The 15,163-nt window shown below is 39.8% G+C and overlaps 1 protein-coding gene across 1 annotated transcript in view; it reads left to right on the top strand.

The window, feature by feature from the left end:
- Window positions 1-5,530, top strand: part of SMCO2 (single-pass membrane protein with coiled-coil domains 2) — a 29,830-nt gene extending 24,300 nt beyond the window's left edge. Inside the window, exon 9 of the mRNA XM_021091236.1 lies at window positions 5,269-5,530. Within this exon, the coding sequence (XP_020946895.1) occupies window positions 5,269-5,467 (199 nt within the window). The 3' untranslated portion in view covers window positions 5,468-5,530. The remainder of the gene's footprint in view (window positions 1-5,268) is intronic.

The raw sequence follows: 15,163 nt of genomic DNA, 5'->3' as shown, positions 1-15,163 counted from the left end.
AGAAAATTTCCTCCTTCATAAAATCAGTGATCAAGCTGGAAAATGTTATCAGAATCCACTTTTTCAGAACTCTTAAAATTAAGGATTTAGAATCTAGAATACAAACTCTTAAAACTCAAAAATAAAAAGACCACCCATTTTTTTAATGAGCAAAAAAAATGAATAGAGGAAATGATCACTGCATTATAAATCAGCTATATTTCAATAAATCTTTAAAAAGTGAAAATCAATAAAAAAAAATTGAATAGACATTTCTTCAAAGAAGATGTACAAATGCACCCCCCCCAAAAAAAACATGAAAAAACACTCAGTCTAAAAGCAAAATTAACATATCATTGATCATTGGGGAAATGCAAGTAAAAATAGCAAGATACCATTTAGTTTGGCAGTTCCTGAAAATGTTAAGGTTCCATATGATCCACTCCTAAGTATATACACAAAGAACTGAAAATATGTGTTCACACGAAAGCCTATACACAAATGTTTACAGCAGCTAAAAAGTGGAAACAAAACAAATATTCATCAACTCATAAATAGGTGAACAAAATGTGGTATATGCATACAATGGAGTATTATGCAGCCACAAAAAAGAATGAAGTACCTATACATGCTACATCGTGAATGACCCTTGAAGACATTATGCTAAGCAAAAGAAGTAAGACCCAAAAGGCCACATGCTATATGATTCCATTCACACAAAATGTTCAAAATAGGAAAATCCATGTAGATAGAAAGTAGATTAGTGGTTGCCAGGCTTGGGGATAGTGGGAAATAGTTTGGGGGAAGAATTTTGCTGAAAATTCCCTGGAATTAGATCGTGGTGATAGTTGTACAACCTTATGTGCAAACTAAAAGCCACGGAATTTTACACTTAAAAGGTAAAGTCTATGACCCGTGGATTATATCTAAAAAATAAAGAGACAGATAAGTAAATAAGTGAATGTCTTTCAGTGATCACTTAACTGTGTTATATGGGCAGATAATCCAGTTCAGCTGGCCAGCTTTCGTCACATCATTACATCCTAATTAAGATGGCCTAAGACTTTGACCAGTCTCTTGTCAGAGAGCTGGAAACACACTGGTTCCATTTAAGTATATTCATACAGGAGTTCCTGTTGTGGTTCAGTGGTTAACGAATCCGACTAGGAACCATGAGGTTGTGCATTCGATCCCTGGTTTTGCTCAGTGGGTTAAGGATCCGGCCTTACCGTGAGCTGTGGTATAGGTTGCAGACGCGGCTTGGATCCCGCGTTGCTGTGGCTCTGGCGTAGGCCAGTGGCTACAGCTCCAATTCAACCCCTAGCCTGGGAACCTCCATATGCCGCGGGAGCGGCCCAAGAAATTGTAAAAAGACAAAAATAAAAATTTTAAAAAAAAATTAAAATTAAAAAATATCCTAGGACATCTGCCTTCTTTAAAAAAAAAAAAAGTATATTCATACATTATTGGGGTTTTTTTTGAGGGGGTTTATATTGCAGACTAAGTCAATCTTTCTGTATCAGTTTTGCTCTTTTTAGCTTCAAAGGGTGGGTGGCCTTTTCCTGGTATTATCCTCAATCCCTTAGTTCCTTTACAGTCTTCCCCTATGGACTGACCACAAATAACGTAAACATTCTTGAAAAGATTAAAGGTATTATGTATGGCAGGTTTTTGAAAATAAATAAGTAGTATTCAAAAGTCAAAAGAATTTTTTTTTTTAATTGTTTCTGGAGTTGCAGACATGGCGCAGCCGAAATGAATCTGACTAAGAACCAAGAGGTTGTGGGTTCGATCTCTGGCCACTGAGCAAGGCCAGGGGTTGAACCTGTATCCTCATTGATGCTAGTCAGATTCATTTTTGCTGAGCCACAAAGGGAAGTCCCAGGATGCAGGTTCAATCCCTGGCCTCACTCAGTGGGTTAAGGATCCAGCATTGCCATGAGCTGTGGTGTAGTTTGCAGACATGGCTCCAATCTGATGTTGCTGTGTCTGTGGCGTAGGCCAGCAGCTGTAGCTCCCATTGGACCCCTCTCCTGGGAACCTCCATATGCTGTGGGTGCAGGCCTAAATAAAAGCAAATAAATAAATAAATAATAAATAAAACTGCTTTCTTTCTTTCTTTCTTTCTTTCTTTCTTTCTTTCTTTCTGGCCATGCCCAGGGCATGCAGAAGTTCCAAGGCCAGGGATCAAACCACACAACAGTAGTGACACCAGATCCTTAACCCACTAGGCCAACAGGGAACTCCTTCAAAAGCATGTTTTTATTCTTTACGGAAGATAAATTCAAAATAAGTAAAATTATTAATGACACTAATTTTTTATTCCATCAGGTGATATGAAAAAACATGTTTTGATTTAGAAACTATGATTTTTCCAAAGAAAAGATGTCTGAAACTTTAAAAATAAATATTATACATGTTGTTTTTTTGCTTAATAAAAGAAATATTTTTAAATTTACATTATGTCACATTGTCTTGTAAATAAAAATCATATGATTGAGTAATGTCATGAAATAAATCTGAATCCATCCATATCTGGAGTGTTCACTAAAAGTAAAAGGAAAAACTGGAAGGACACATTCTAAACCAAAGGAAAACAAACCAAAAACAAACAAACCAAATAAAACAAAAAGTTATTAAAAAACAGAGGTGTTCCTATTGTGGCAAGCGTGGGTTAAGGACCCAAGCTTATTTCTGTGAGGATTCAGTTTCTTTGGGGGGGGGGGTGCGGGCAGCACACCTGTGGCCATATGGAGATTCCCAGGCTAAGGGGTGAATCAGAGCTGTAGCCGCTGGCCTACACCACAGCCACAGCAATGCTGGACCTGAACCATGTCTACAATCTACACCACAACTCACAGCAACGCCAGATCCCTAACCCACTGAGCGAGGCCAGGGATTGAACCTGCATCTTCATGGATGCTAGTCAGATTCATTTTTGCTGAGCCGCAAAGAGAAGTCCCAGGATGCAGGTTCAATCCCTGGCCTCACTCAGTGGGTTAAGGATCCTGCATTGCCACAAGCTGCAGCATAGGTCACAGATGTGGCTTGGATCTCATGTTGCCATGGCTTTGGTGTAGACCACAGCTGCAGCTCAGATTCGACCCCTAGCCTGGAAACTTCTATATGCCACAGGTGTGGCTGTAAAAAGGGGGGAAAAAATGGAAGGAAAGAAAGAATAAATGAAAGGAAGAGATGTAAGAAAGGAAAATAAACAGCTGGTTATATTAAGGTGATGTAATTGTACTTCTTCATTTCTCTGTTTTCCAAGTTATCTGCAATGTTTTTCTTTTCTTTACTCTTTTTTTAGGGCCACACCTGCAGCATATGTAAGTTCCCAGGCTAGGGGTCAGATTGGGGCTGGGCTACGCCACAGCCAAAGCAATGCCAGATTCTAGCTGTGTTTGCAACCTACACCACAGCTCAGGGCAACGCTGGATCCTTAACCCACTGATTGAGGCCAGGGATCAAACTTGCATTCTCATGGATACTAGTTGGGTTAGTTACTGCTGAGCCACAAAGGAACTCCCCAAGTTATCTGTAATTTAGCAAAAATGATTTTTTTCTTTAAAAAAATTAATGTTAAAATGTTTCTTTGAAAATGGTCCAGTTTAATATTTCCATAGATGATAAATTTTGGAGTTTAGGAAGATAGTGTTTACTTACTAGATATGCTTTGAAAATGTGTCATTTTTCTTTTCATAAGAAAGAACACATTTAGATTCAGTGCTTCTTGAGGACAGGACATTTCTGTTTCACCTTAGCAGCCCTCAAGGCTTCTTCCTAACAGTATTTTAAGAACGTTGGTCCTTTAATAAATGTGTGAAGTAGAAGCAATTATTTGTGTAACTGCCAAGAGATAGCCAGTGGCAATAATGCCAGGAAAACTGGCTGAGATTCATGGAATCCACTGAGTTGGATCACAAAATAGCTAACTGTAACTGTGCTCTAGATTTTCTTTTCTGAAATGTATTATAGATGGTAATTATCTCCAGGTAACTGGATTATCTGTGACATTTTTTTTTCTTCTTTATGTTCTTCCGGATTTTCCAGATCTTCTACCTTAATCATGGTGTATTGCATCTGTAATTAGAAAATAATAATTCAAGGACTTAAAAGCACATAAATGAAATTTTTAAAAAGGCATGTCTGGTGCTAAGATAAAACTGGTGATAGAGGAGTTCCTCGGTGGCTCAGAGGGCTAATGATCTGGCGTTGTCCCTGCTGTGACATGGGTTCTATCCCTGGCCCATGAACTTCCTCATGCCTTGGGTGTGGCCAAAAAAACCCCAAAACTGGTGATAGAGCTGAAGTCTGCTTGCAACTGTATTTTGTGTCCTGAAGAAAATCTAACTGCTGTGCCTTTATTTCCCCTGAAATAGGCAACATATGCCTACAGGCGAGGGAAAGACAGCTGTAACCTCTAGAGTGGTTATTGGGAAAGAGCATTTCCAAGGAAAGAGCCCCACAATATCTAGGGTTTTCACTGTTTCATGGCTATAGAGTCTTAGGATAGACTTTGGTGTTCGTCCACTCCAAGTTCCTTCTTTTGCAGATGTCAGCAGAGGTCAAGAGAAGTTCAGTTACTTGAAGTTGTAGAGCTGCTTGGGTGGAGGAACCAAGAGTCACATCAGGGTGGTTTTCTTCAGAATGTTCTTTTATTTATTTATTTGTTTGTGTGTCTATGTATTGATTGATTGATTTATAATTGATGTACAGTATTAAATTAGTTTCAGGTGTACAACATAGAGATTCAACATTTCTATAGATTCTAGTGCGTTTAAATTTATCGCAGGAGTTCCTGGTGTGGCTCAGTGGTTAACGAATCCGACTAGGAACCATGAGGTTGCAGGTTTGATCCCTGGCCTTGCTCATTGGGTTAAGGATCCGGCATTGCCGTGAGCTGTGGTGTAGGTTGCAGATGCGGCTCGCATCCCGAGTTGCTGTGGCTGTGGTGTAGGCCGGCAGCTACAGCTCTGATTAGACCCCTAGCCTGGGAAACCTCCAAATGCCACAGGTGTGGCCCTATAAAGCAAAAAAAAAAAGCAAAAAAAAAAAAAATTCTGAATAAATAAATAATTTATCGCAAAATAATGGCTATATTTCTCCGTACTGTACAATATACCCTTGTCACATATGCATTTTATACAAAGTAGTTTCTGTCTCTTAATCCCCATCCCTATCTTGCTCCCTCGGCCACCGTACTGCCCCCTTCTCCCCACCAGTAACCACTAGTTTGTTCTCTATATCCTTCAAAATGTCCTTAACAGAGGTTTTCTTTCCTTGTAGGAAACGTGCTTTGAAGATTTTCATCTTGCTTTATGTGGTCATCTTCACCGGACTTTCTTGCTACATACTACTTTTTGACGCTACATTTATCTTTGAAAGGATACTCCCTACAATTCTTGGGCGCCGCAGAATGTGGGAACTACGGGAGATTATCGCACCGTTCTTGAATTTGGAAGTGGAAGACTTGTTACCCTCCTAGAGATACAGAAGTTACTGTTACCCTACTGACTTTCCTCCCAATAAAATTCTGGCTGTTCCTGTATTATGGTGGTTAACATATTTTTATTTTTATTTTATATTTTTAAAAGATACTTAAAAAAAAAAACTTCAGGAGGAGTTCCCATTGTGGCTCAGCAGGTTAAGAACCTGACTAGTCTCCATGAGGATGAGGGTTTGATCCCTGGCCTCACTCAGTGGGTTAAGGATCTGGCATTTCTGTGAGCTGTGGTGTAGGTCACAGAGGCAGCTTGGATCTGGCATTGCTGTGAGCTGTGGCCTAGGTCTCAGATGCTGCTCAGATCTGGCACCATAGCTGGTATAGGCGAGCAGCTACAGTTCCAATTTAACCCCTAACCTGGGAACTTCCATATGCTGAAGATGCGGCCCTAAAAGGGGGGAAAAGCACTACAGGGTGTTTTGCAAAGGACATTCAAGTTATGCAGAAATTGTTTGATAATAGAGAAAAATGAAAACAATTTGTCTTTACCCCTATGACTTGCAAGAGCATCTTGAATCATTCCACGCCTTTTTAAAATGTTTACTTCAAACCACTAGCCTCTCTTCTCCCTCAACCCGAGGACACTGAGACTATCCAGCATTAGCTTTCTTGGGTGTTTATTTCCCTCATTTTGACCTCTGATGTCTCAAAAAAGAAAGCACAGAATTCCTCTCAATTTTTTTTTTTTTTAAATCTAATTGGTGCCACGTTTTGAGTGCAATGGACAGTTCTTGATTTTGCTCTGTCATTCATTTCTCCTTTTGGTAAGAGCCACCATAATTTTGCTTTGAAAGAATATTTTTCCTCAGTGAGTATAACGGCGGTTGCCTTTTTGGTTAACATTCCCTATCTTTTTATTAATAAGAGTTTGGAATATGTTAAATCAGACATCCTCCAAGAATTTTGAGAAGAATCATAAAAGAAAGGAAATGATGGGTAATTCAATTCTGTATACTAGCCCATACATTTTTCTGCTTAAGCAGCCAGAGTTGGTTCTATTGCTTATATTAAAAAAGGAAGTGTAATTGATACAGTTTTTGTTTTTGTTTTAATGGCTGCACCCAGGGCATATGGAAGTTCCCAGGCAAGGGAATGAATCGCGTACCAGCTGTGATCTATGCCACAGCTGCCGCAAGGCTGGATCCTTTCACCCACTGTGCCAGGCTGGGAATCAAACCCTTGCCTCTGCAGCACCCTGAGCCATTGCAATTAGATCCTTAATCCATTGTGCCACAGTGCAAACTCCTAATTGATATGGTTTTAAAAGTCAGACCAGAGCATTTTTATTCCTGTGTAGGTAATGAGGAAATAGTAAACATTATTCGCAATATAAAAAATAGCTATAATTGAACTGTGCACGTTTAATAGATCCTTGAAGAATAAACTGGTGTAGGTGGGCAAATGGGATGTGAGAGATCAGGTAAAAGGCCTGATCAGTGGTTCAGGTGAACTAAAGAGGTGGGAATGGGAATGAAAAGGAGGAAATGGGTGAGGTCGTTATTGCAAGGGTGGCTTTTATGATAATTGCTTGGATAATGGATGTGGGGTTGGGGAGTGGTGACAGGTAGGAGTGGCATTCAGCCTAGTTCTCACATTTGAATGGGTCTTAAGGGATGGATACATTTTCATAGTAGAGACGAGGAAAAGGCATTTCAGAGACAAGAACATACTGAGTAAAATTTAAAAGCCATGGATATAAAGGGAGAGTCAGGAAGACCAGTTTGTATGTTCCTTTATTTTTTTAATTTTTATACAAATTCTTATGCAATTTTTAAAGGTTACTTTCAATTTGCATTTATTAAACATCGGCTGTATTCCCCTCATTGTACAATACATCCTTGAACCTATTATACCCAATATTTTATACCTCCCACTCCTCTACCCCTATATTGCCCCTTTTACACTGGTAACCACTAGCTTTTTCTCTATATCTGTGAGTCTGCTTCTTTTTTGTTATACTCACCATTTTTTTGTATTTTTTAGATCCTGTATATAAGTGATATCATACTTATATGTCTTATATGTCTTTGCCTCACTTATTTCACTTAGCATGATGCCAACTTTTATTTTTTGTGGCCAAGTAATATTCCATTGTGCATATGTACCACATCTTCTTTATCCCTTCATGTGTTGAGGGACACTTAGGTTGCTTCCCTATCTTGACAATTGTAAATAATGCTGCTACGAACACTGGGGTGCCTGTATCTTCTCAAATGAGTGTGTGTGGGTTTTTTTTCCTTCAGATATATAACCAGGAGTAGAATTTCTAGGTCATATGGTAATTTTTGTTTTTAGTTTTTTGAAAAACCTCCATACCATTTTCCACAGTAGCTGCACCAATTTATATTCCTACCAACAGCACACTTCGTATGTTCCTTTAAAATATTCTGCCTGGTTCATTTTGTGGTCATTTTGGAACAGTGATTCCTAAACACTAGTTCATGGACTGGATGCATCAGAATCACTTAGGAAGTTTTATTGGGTAGAGATTTCCAACCCCACCCCGGAGACACTGAGATTCAGCAAAGCTAACATAGGGCTCCAGAAGTTTATTTTTTAAAATCTCCCCAGCTAAATCTAATACAAATCCAAATTTGTGAACCATGCCTTGTTACACTAGAACAATGCTATGCATATAGCAGGTACTCAATAAAGATCTGTTGAAGTACATTAAGTTTGGTGTTCTTTGTGGCCTCGCTGTCACATCATGCAGTACTACATTCAATATTGTTCAATAATTTCCATCATAGCCATTTTCCCAGTGTCCCCATCTTTTCACACCCTTGAAGTATCTTTGACTCCTTTACTGGCTTTTTGTTTTAACATTCCAGGAATCACTAGGTCCTTCCAATTCTACAGAAAATTTTCTCAGATCAGCCCCCATTCTTTGCATTTATAATGTTTCCATTCTGATAGGCTTTATCATACAAATGGATTACTGCTGGGAAAAGCCAGCTTATTGTTTCCACTTCCATAAACTGCTATCATTCGCACAAACTTAGAAAAGCAGAGACTCCAAATGCCACTTACATCCTGACTGTCTACAGCCAGCAACCTACATCAATAGCTCAATTGTGAAATGTGCTTGTGAGTGGGTCTCAAGAGGTAAAGTTTAGCAGGATTCCACAAAGAGACTTTTAATGATACATTTACCTCAGCATCACCTCCAGAAATTCTGAATCTTTAGATCTAGAATGAAACTCTAATATCTTCTATTTTATTTTATTTTTCTTCTTTCAGGGGTGCCCCCCATGGCATATGGAAGTTCCTGGGCTAGGGGGTCAAATTGGAGCTGCAGCTGCAGGCCTCTGTCACAGGCAACACAACGCTGGATCCTTAACCCACTGAGTGACGCCAGGGATTGATCCCACACATTCATGGGTAGCAGTTGGTTTTTAACCTGCTGAGCCACGATGGGAACTCCAATATCTTCTATTTTAATCATTTCCCCTAACAACTCTCGGGGCCCAAAGCTTAAGCACTACCACGCTGTGCTATGGGCAAAAGTTACCTGGGGTTACAATTTGGCTGAGATCCAATACAAGCTTAAACAAGAGGTAGGTAAATTTGAGGGGGCAGGGAGAGGGAATGGAGGGTGAGTGAGGGAATTTCCAGGACACAGGGAAAAAGCCAAAAGCTCAGGGAACAATGAGTAACATACTCAAAAGGTCTTGTGATAGTGAGAGAATATGCTGACAGCTTGAAAAAAGCCAGTTAGACATGTTTATAGATAAAAAGACTATTCAGACGACAAATTTGTGGAAAGAATTCTGTGCCTGTATTTTACTACCTTCAGGTACATTCCCACTGCTGAATACAGATATCAGCTGATTTATTTGTAATACCAAAATAGAAGCTTTAAGTAGCTCAAATAAAGCTAAAAGTCTTGCAATAATTATATAACACTAGTAATGAATGTAGGGAACTAGATTCTTTTAAAGAATTAATATTTTACTAACTTCCAAGATACATTTTATTAGGATTTAAAGGGAGATAGAATAATCTTCTCTGGGGCATGAATATCCCTAAAGTGGAAACAGTGGTATTTCACATCAATTTATTTTCAGTTTGTCATCATCTCAGATAGATGTCACAGTGTTCTACTCTACTGAGAGAGGGAAACATTTCGTAAAGTACTGTAATATTAAGATGATATAAATGTCTGCATGTGGTAATTCAGTTCACTGCCTTGGTTGTTTTATTTCAGATCTTTAAAATGCCATCTTCAATTGAGTCAGCTCCTGTACTCAAGATCACTTACAAAAAAATGGATCAGGGAGTTGCCGTCGTGGCTCAGTGGTTAATGAGCCTGACTAGGATCCACGAGGATGCAAGTTCGATCCCTGGCCTCCATCTGTAGATTAAGGATCTGGTGTTGCCATGAGCTGTGGTGTAGGTTGCAGATGCGGCTCGGATCCTGCGTTGCTGTGGTGTAGGCCGGTGGCCACCACTCAGTTTCAACCTCTAGCCTGGGAACCTCTATATTGCCAGGGCGTGGCTCTAAAATAGCCAAAAAAAAAAAAAAAAAAAAAAAGGATCAGAATGTAATTGGCCTAAGGCAATCCCAGTGGCTCTGATCCCCTTGCTAGTGACTGGTTTAGATGCAAATACATGATTTGATTCTGACCAATGAGATTTGAAAGTGTACCTACTAGGGGAGGACATGTTTTTGAGCAAAAGTTTAAAAAGACACAGTAGCACAGTAGGAAGAAAAGATCTCTCTCTGTTCTTCTTTTTCTTTTTCTTTTTCTTTTTTTATCTTTTTAGAGCCGTGCCTGTGGCATATGGAAGTTCCCAGTTTAGGGCTTGAATCAGAGCTACAGCTCACAGCCTGTGCCACAGCCATAGCAACTTGGTATCAGAGCCAGGTCTGTGACCTATGTCACAGCTCACTGCAATGCTGGATCCTTCCTTAACCCACTGAGGGAGGCGCAGCTGGGATTTGTCGTTCCTGGGGCTATGGCTTAGACAGCTACATCTCCAATTCGACCTCTAGCCTGAAAACTTCCATATGCCACGGTGTGGCCCTAAAAAGACCCAAATCAATAAATAAATAAAAGAAAAAATATAAAAAATAAGTTGAGTGACTTTTGCTTTCTTTAGGAAGTGGATCCAGAGAAATCTTAAGTTTAATTTGTGAATAGCTACCATCTTGAAATTAAATGGCAGCAAATGAAAGCTCTGCATGCTGAATTAAGAAAGTTCCTTTAATGATTGAACTCCTGCTTTACCAAATGACCAGGTTATATGCAGTTGTTTTGCTTTCTAGAATAAGAACAAGCAGTAGCGTCGATGCGGACATTTGAGTTTCCTGAATGAAGAGCAATTGATTACATGGCCAGATGTCCTGCTGATTGTCCTTGATGAGATCCAGGCCTTTCCAAACAATAACTGATGTGATATTCTAACTGCACTGCACAGTTAATGTTCCTGTGTATGGATACAGAAATAATTTGTTTCTCATTTCCATATTTTCTGCCATGATATACGATCTCTGATGCAATAGGGAGAAAGAGAAAAATCTTTCTGACTTTTTGCTGTTTGTGGTGATGGTTTGTTTGTTTCCTTTTTTGGCTGCACCCACGGCATATAGAAGTTCCCAGGCCAGGGATAGAATCTGAGCCACAGCTGCAACCTACCACAGCTGCAGCAACACCAGATACTTAACCCACTGTGCCACGGCAAGAACTCCTGTTTGTTTTTTACTTGTTCTTGGCTGTACCTGTGGTATGCAGAAGTTCCTGGGATAGGAATAGAACCTGTGACACAGCAGGAACCAGAGCCACAGCAGTGACAAGGCTGACTCCCCAAGCCCCTGAGCTACCAGGGAACTCTCATGTGGCTTTTTAAAATGATACAGATCCCTTCCAAAAGTGAGTGTTGTTTTCTTCTCATTTGAAATGTGCATTTCTGGAGTTCCTGTTGTGGCTCAGAGGGTAACAAACCCAACTAATATCCATGAGGATGCAGGTTTGAACCCTGGCCTCGCTCAGTGGGTTAAGGATCCAGGGTTGCCACAAGCTACAGTGTAGGCCGCAGATGCGGCTCAGATCTGGTGTTGGCTCTGGTTGTGTTGTAGGCCTGCAGCTGCAGCTCCAATTCATCCCCTAGCCTGGGAACTTTTGTATGTGGCAGATGCTGCTGCAGAAAAAAGGAAAACAAAACAAAACAAAACCATTCATTCCTACCTCTCAGATTGAGGAAATCTCTCCAGGAAATGGGAGGGGAGAATTTTCATGTGGTTCCTGAGATCGTCACAGAATCTGACAAGCAAGGTTTCATGTGCTTATGTGAAAGGTGTTGAGGAAAAGAGAGTAATGGACACTCTGACTCTAGCATTGTAAGCACACCAACCCAAAGCAACCTCCTTTGATGGCTTTGCAGAAAAGGCTACACTCAGTTTTAGAGGAGATAAACTTCAGCAAAATGCCATCCTCTATAGTAAAGAACACAAATGCACATAGTAATAATATTAATAACAACAGTAACAATTATTATTAACTAATACTATAACAACTCATATAGTAATATAAAAACAAGAAAACAACAGCCATATTGTTTGTGGTTTCTATGTTCCATGCACTATGTTCAGCACTTTGTATGCATTTGATTACTCAATCCTCACAATTACCTTATTTTTCTTGTCATGGCTGCACCTACTGCATGTAGAAGTTCCTGGGCTAGTGGCTGAATTGGAGCCACAGCTATAGGCCTATACCACAGCCACAGCACCACTGGATCGGAGCCACATGTGTGACCTGTGACGTACCGCCTGCCACATTGCTCCTCTCTGGCATCGTCTCTACCACTGATCACTACTCCTAGGAGCCATATTGATGCAAAGGTCATTGGCATAGTCTTGGATTGGCCAATGGCCCACTCCTGACCTAGTCTTCTGTGAACCACAGATACTGGGCTGCTCCAAGAACTACAAACATTTCTGCTTCCTCCACTGTCTACGCCCCACATTGAACCCCCATCGGGAAGCCAAAACAAGGCTAAAGTCTGATACCTTTCTAGTAGTCAGGGGGACCTTTCTCACTTTCTGGGCATGAAGCCCACACTGCCTGTCTCAATCTGGAAATTTGTGTTCCTTTTAGCTTCTGACTGGTGAGTGAACTTGCCAGCAGGCTCAAAATTCAGATTTGGTCCCATGACTTTTTATTCCTTTGGAAGAGATTTTGCTACACGTGATTGGTAAATAAGCAAAGCAAATGGTTGTGTTACTTTACTACCCCATTCTAATCCTGTCAATTGTCTTTTTACTGGCCTTTACAGAAATTCTCTTCTATGCAGGAACTACTCTAGGCTCATGTATTGCTAGTCTTATCTGTCTTTTTAATCTCCTTTCATTCAATGGTTTTTTCAACTTTGTTTTTCATGCCACTGACATTTTTGAAGAGTAAGCGGATTATTTCACATTAGGGCCTCAGTTTGAGTTTGATGTTTGCTCATGATTAGATTCAGATTTATGCATTTTAAGCCAGAATATTACCTAAGTGATGTTGTATTCTTCTCAGAACATCACAACTGGAGGCATTAAAAGTTCATCTGGTCCTCATTGGTGATGTTTATTTTAATCAGCTAGTTAAGATGCTGTCTGGTTTCCCCAGCAACATATGAATTTTTTAATAAGGAAAATGTCTTTTAAAAAATAACTAATTGTGGAAGTTTCCTGGTAGTGTAGTGGTTAGGACTAGGTGCTTTCACTGCTGTGGCCCAGGTTCAATCCCTGGTCTGGGAACTGAGATCCCACATCAAGCCACTGCATGCCCTCGGCCAAAAAATAAATAAATAAATATAATAACAAATTGTAAAAGATGATATTTTAATACCTGGAAACTGAATTTAATAAAAAATTGTATGTCAATTCTCATTTGTACAAAGGACACTTTATTACTCCATTAATAACTGAATGTGAGAGATAGGATGGGACTTTTTTCTTGGAATTTATCAAGTTTAATTTTTCAAATGTAACCACTGTTATCTTCGAAAACAAATCTTAAATGATAAAATTTATTTCTAAGCACACCATTTAACTATGCAGAAGGGATTATTTTTTAAATGATACAAACATGGGTAAAAATGTTGCTTTCACCAACTTATAATTACTGTGAATTTAACTCTATAAAAATAATATTACTATGCCATCTAAAAGACTACATTGATAAACTGCATATACTTTCAAATTAATAAAGCAATTTATACAGAAAATAATATATATATGTAATTCACTTATAATATTACTGTGTAATAGTTACCAAAAATGTTTTGAGAAATGTGGCTTAAGGAAGCTTCAAACTAAATAAAAGATTAGTCTCTTCAGTACAACATTTCTTTCACCACTGAGAGAGAACCCAAGTATTCTGTGAATATATTCTGTGATCATTATACAACTACAGATGTGATAAATTCATTTGAGTAATAAAAAAAATGTATTACAACGTAAGAACACACCAGGATGGAACTTTTTTATTGTCTTTTTTTTTTTTTTTTAGGGCCACCCTTGTGGCATATGGAAGTTCCCAGGCTAGGGGTGGAATCAGAGCTGCAGCTTCTGGCCTACACCACAGTCACAGCAACACAGGATCTGAGCAACATCCTCAACTTACACCACAGCTTGGGGGCAATGCCAGATACTTAACCCACCGAGTGAGTTTAGGAATTGAACCGAAACCTCCTGGATACTAATCGTGTTCTAAACCCACTGAGCCACAACGGGAATTCCCAGGACCTTTTTTTTTTTTTTTTTTTTTTTAAGATATTATCTTTTTATTTATTTACTTATTTCTTATTTTTTTGGCCACCCCACAGCATGTGGAGTTCCGGGACCAGCGATCAGATCCGAGCCATGACTGTGGCAACCCTGGATCCTTTAACCTGCTGTGCTGCAGAGATGCCGCAGATGCCAGTGCACCACAGCGGGAACTCATGTTGCAGAGAAGAAACTAAGGTCTGGAGAGGTGGAGTAACTTGCCCAGTGTTGGTATCAGAGCCACCAAGAAGACCAGAGTACACTCTGTCTCTGATCGGCCACCCTTCCCACTCTACCACACCTGCCCAGCGAAACACAACCAAGCCTTTCCCTGCCTGCCCAGCTGTTACAAGTTATCTAAGTGCCATTGTATTCTTCTTCTTGAAACATCACATCTAGAGGCATGCCTTTCCTTTGAAAGAAGAAATCAGGTGCCTCTCCTCCTGGCTGCTCTGTATTATAATTCTCGTGGGTCTTCAGTTCAGACTCTAGCTCTGTTCACGTTAGAATACTATCCACATCCAAACTGGAAATGGTTTCCTGTATTATCATTTAAATGAGTTACCTTATTCCCCGCTTATCTCTCACCGCTCACTGCTTACTGCCTGGAGCCAGCAAAAGAATGAGATAAAGAAGACTACACTCTGGTGTGTTGGATGCCCTCCACAGAGATGCCTTTGTATAACTTGTGAGCAAAAGAGTAATTTTTTTTTTTTTCTGGCTAAAATCAGAGTCAACAGTTCTATTTTGAAATCTACAGTCTCTAATTGTAGAGAAGGACTGTCTTTTCTGGCAGCCGTGTCTGCATGTGCAGGTTGTAAAAGGCCGTACGGGTCCAGCAGTGGATTCAGTGCCAGGAGAGCTGAGGTTTGGACCCAGTGCTATCATGATACTAATGTATTTCCTGCATTGCTATTTTACCT

The sequence above is a fragment of the Sus scrofa genome, chromosome 5 (genome assembly GCF_000003025.6).
Source record: "Sus scrofa isolate TJ Tabasco breed Duroc chromosome 5, Sscrofa11.1, whole genome shotgun sequence".
NCBI classification, from domain to species: domain Eukaryota; kingdom Metazoa; phylum Chordata; class Mammalia; order Artiodactyla; family Suidae; genus Sus; species Sus scrofa.
This window is presented reverse-complemented; position numbering and strand designations above follow the sequence as displayed.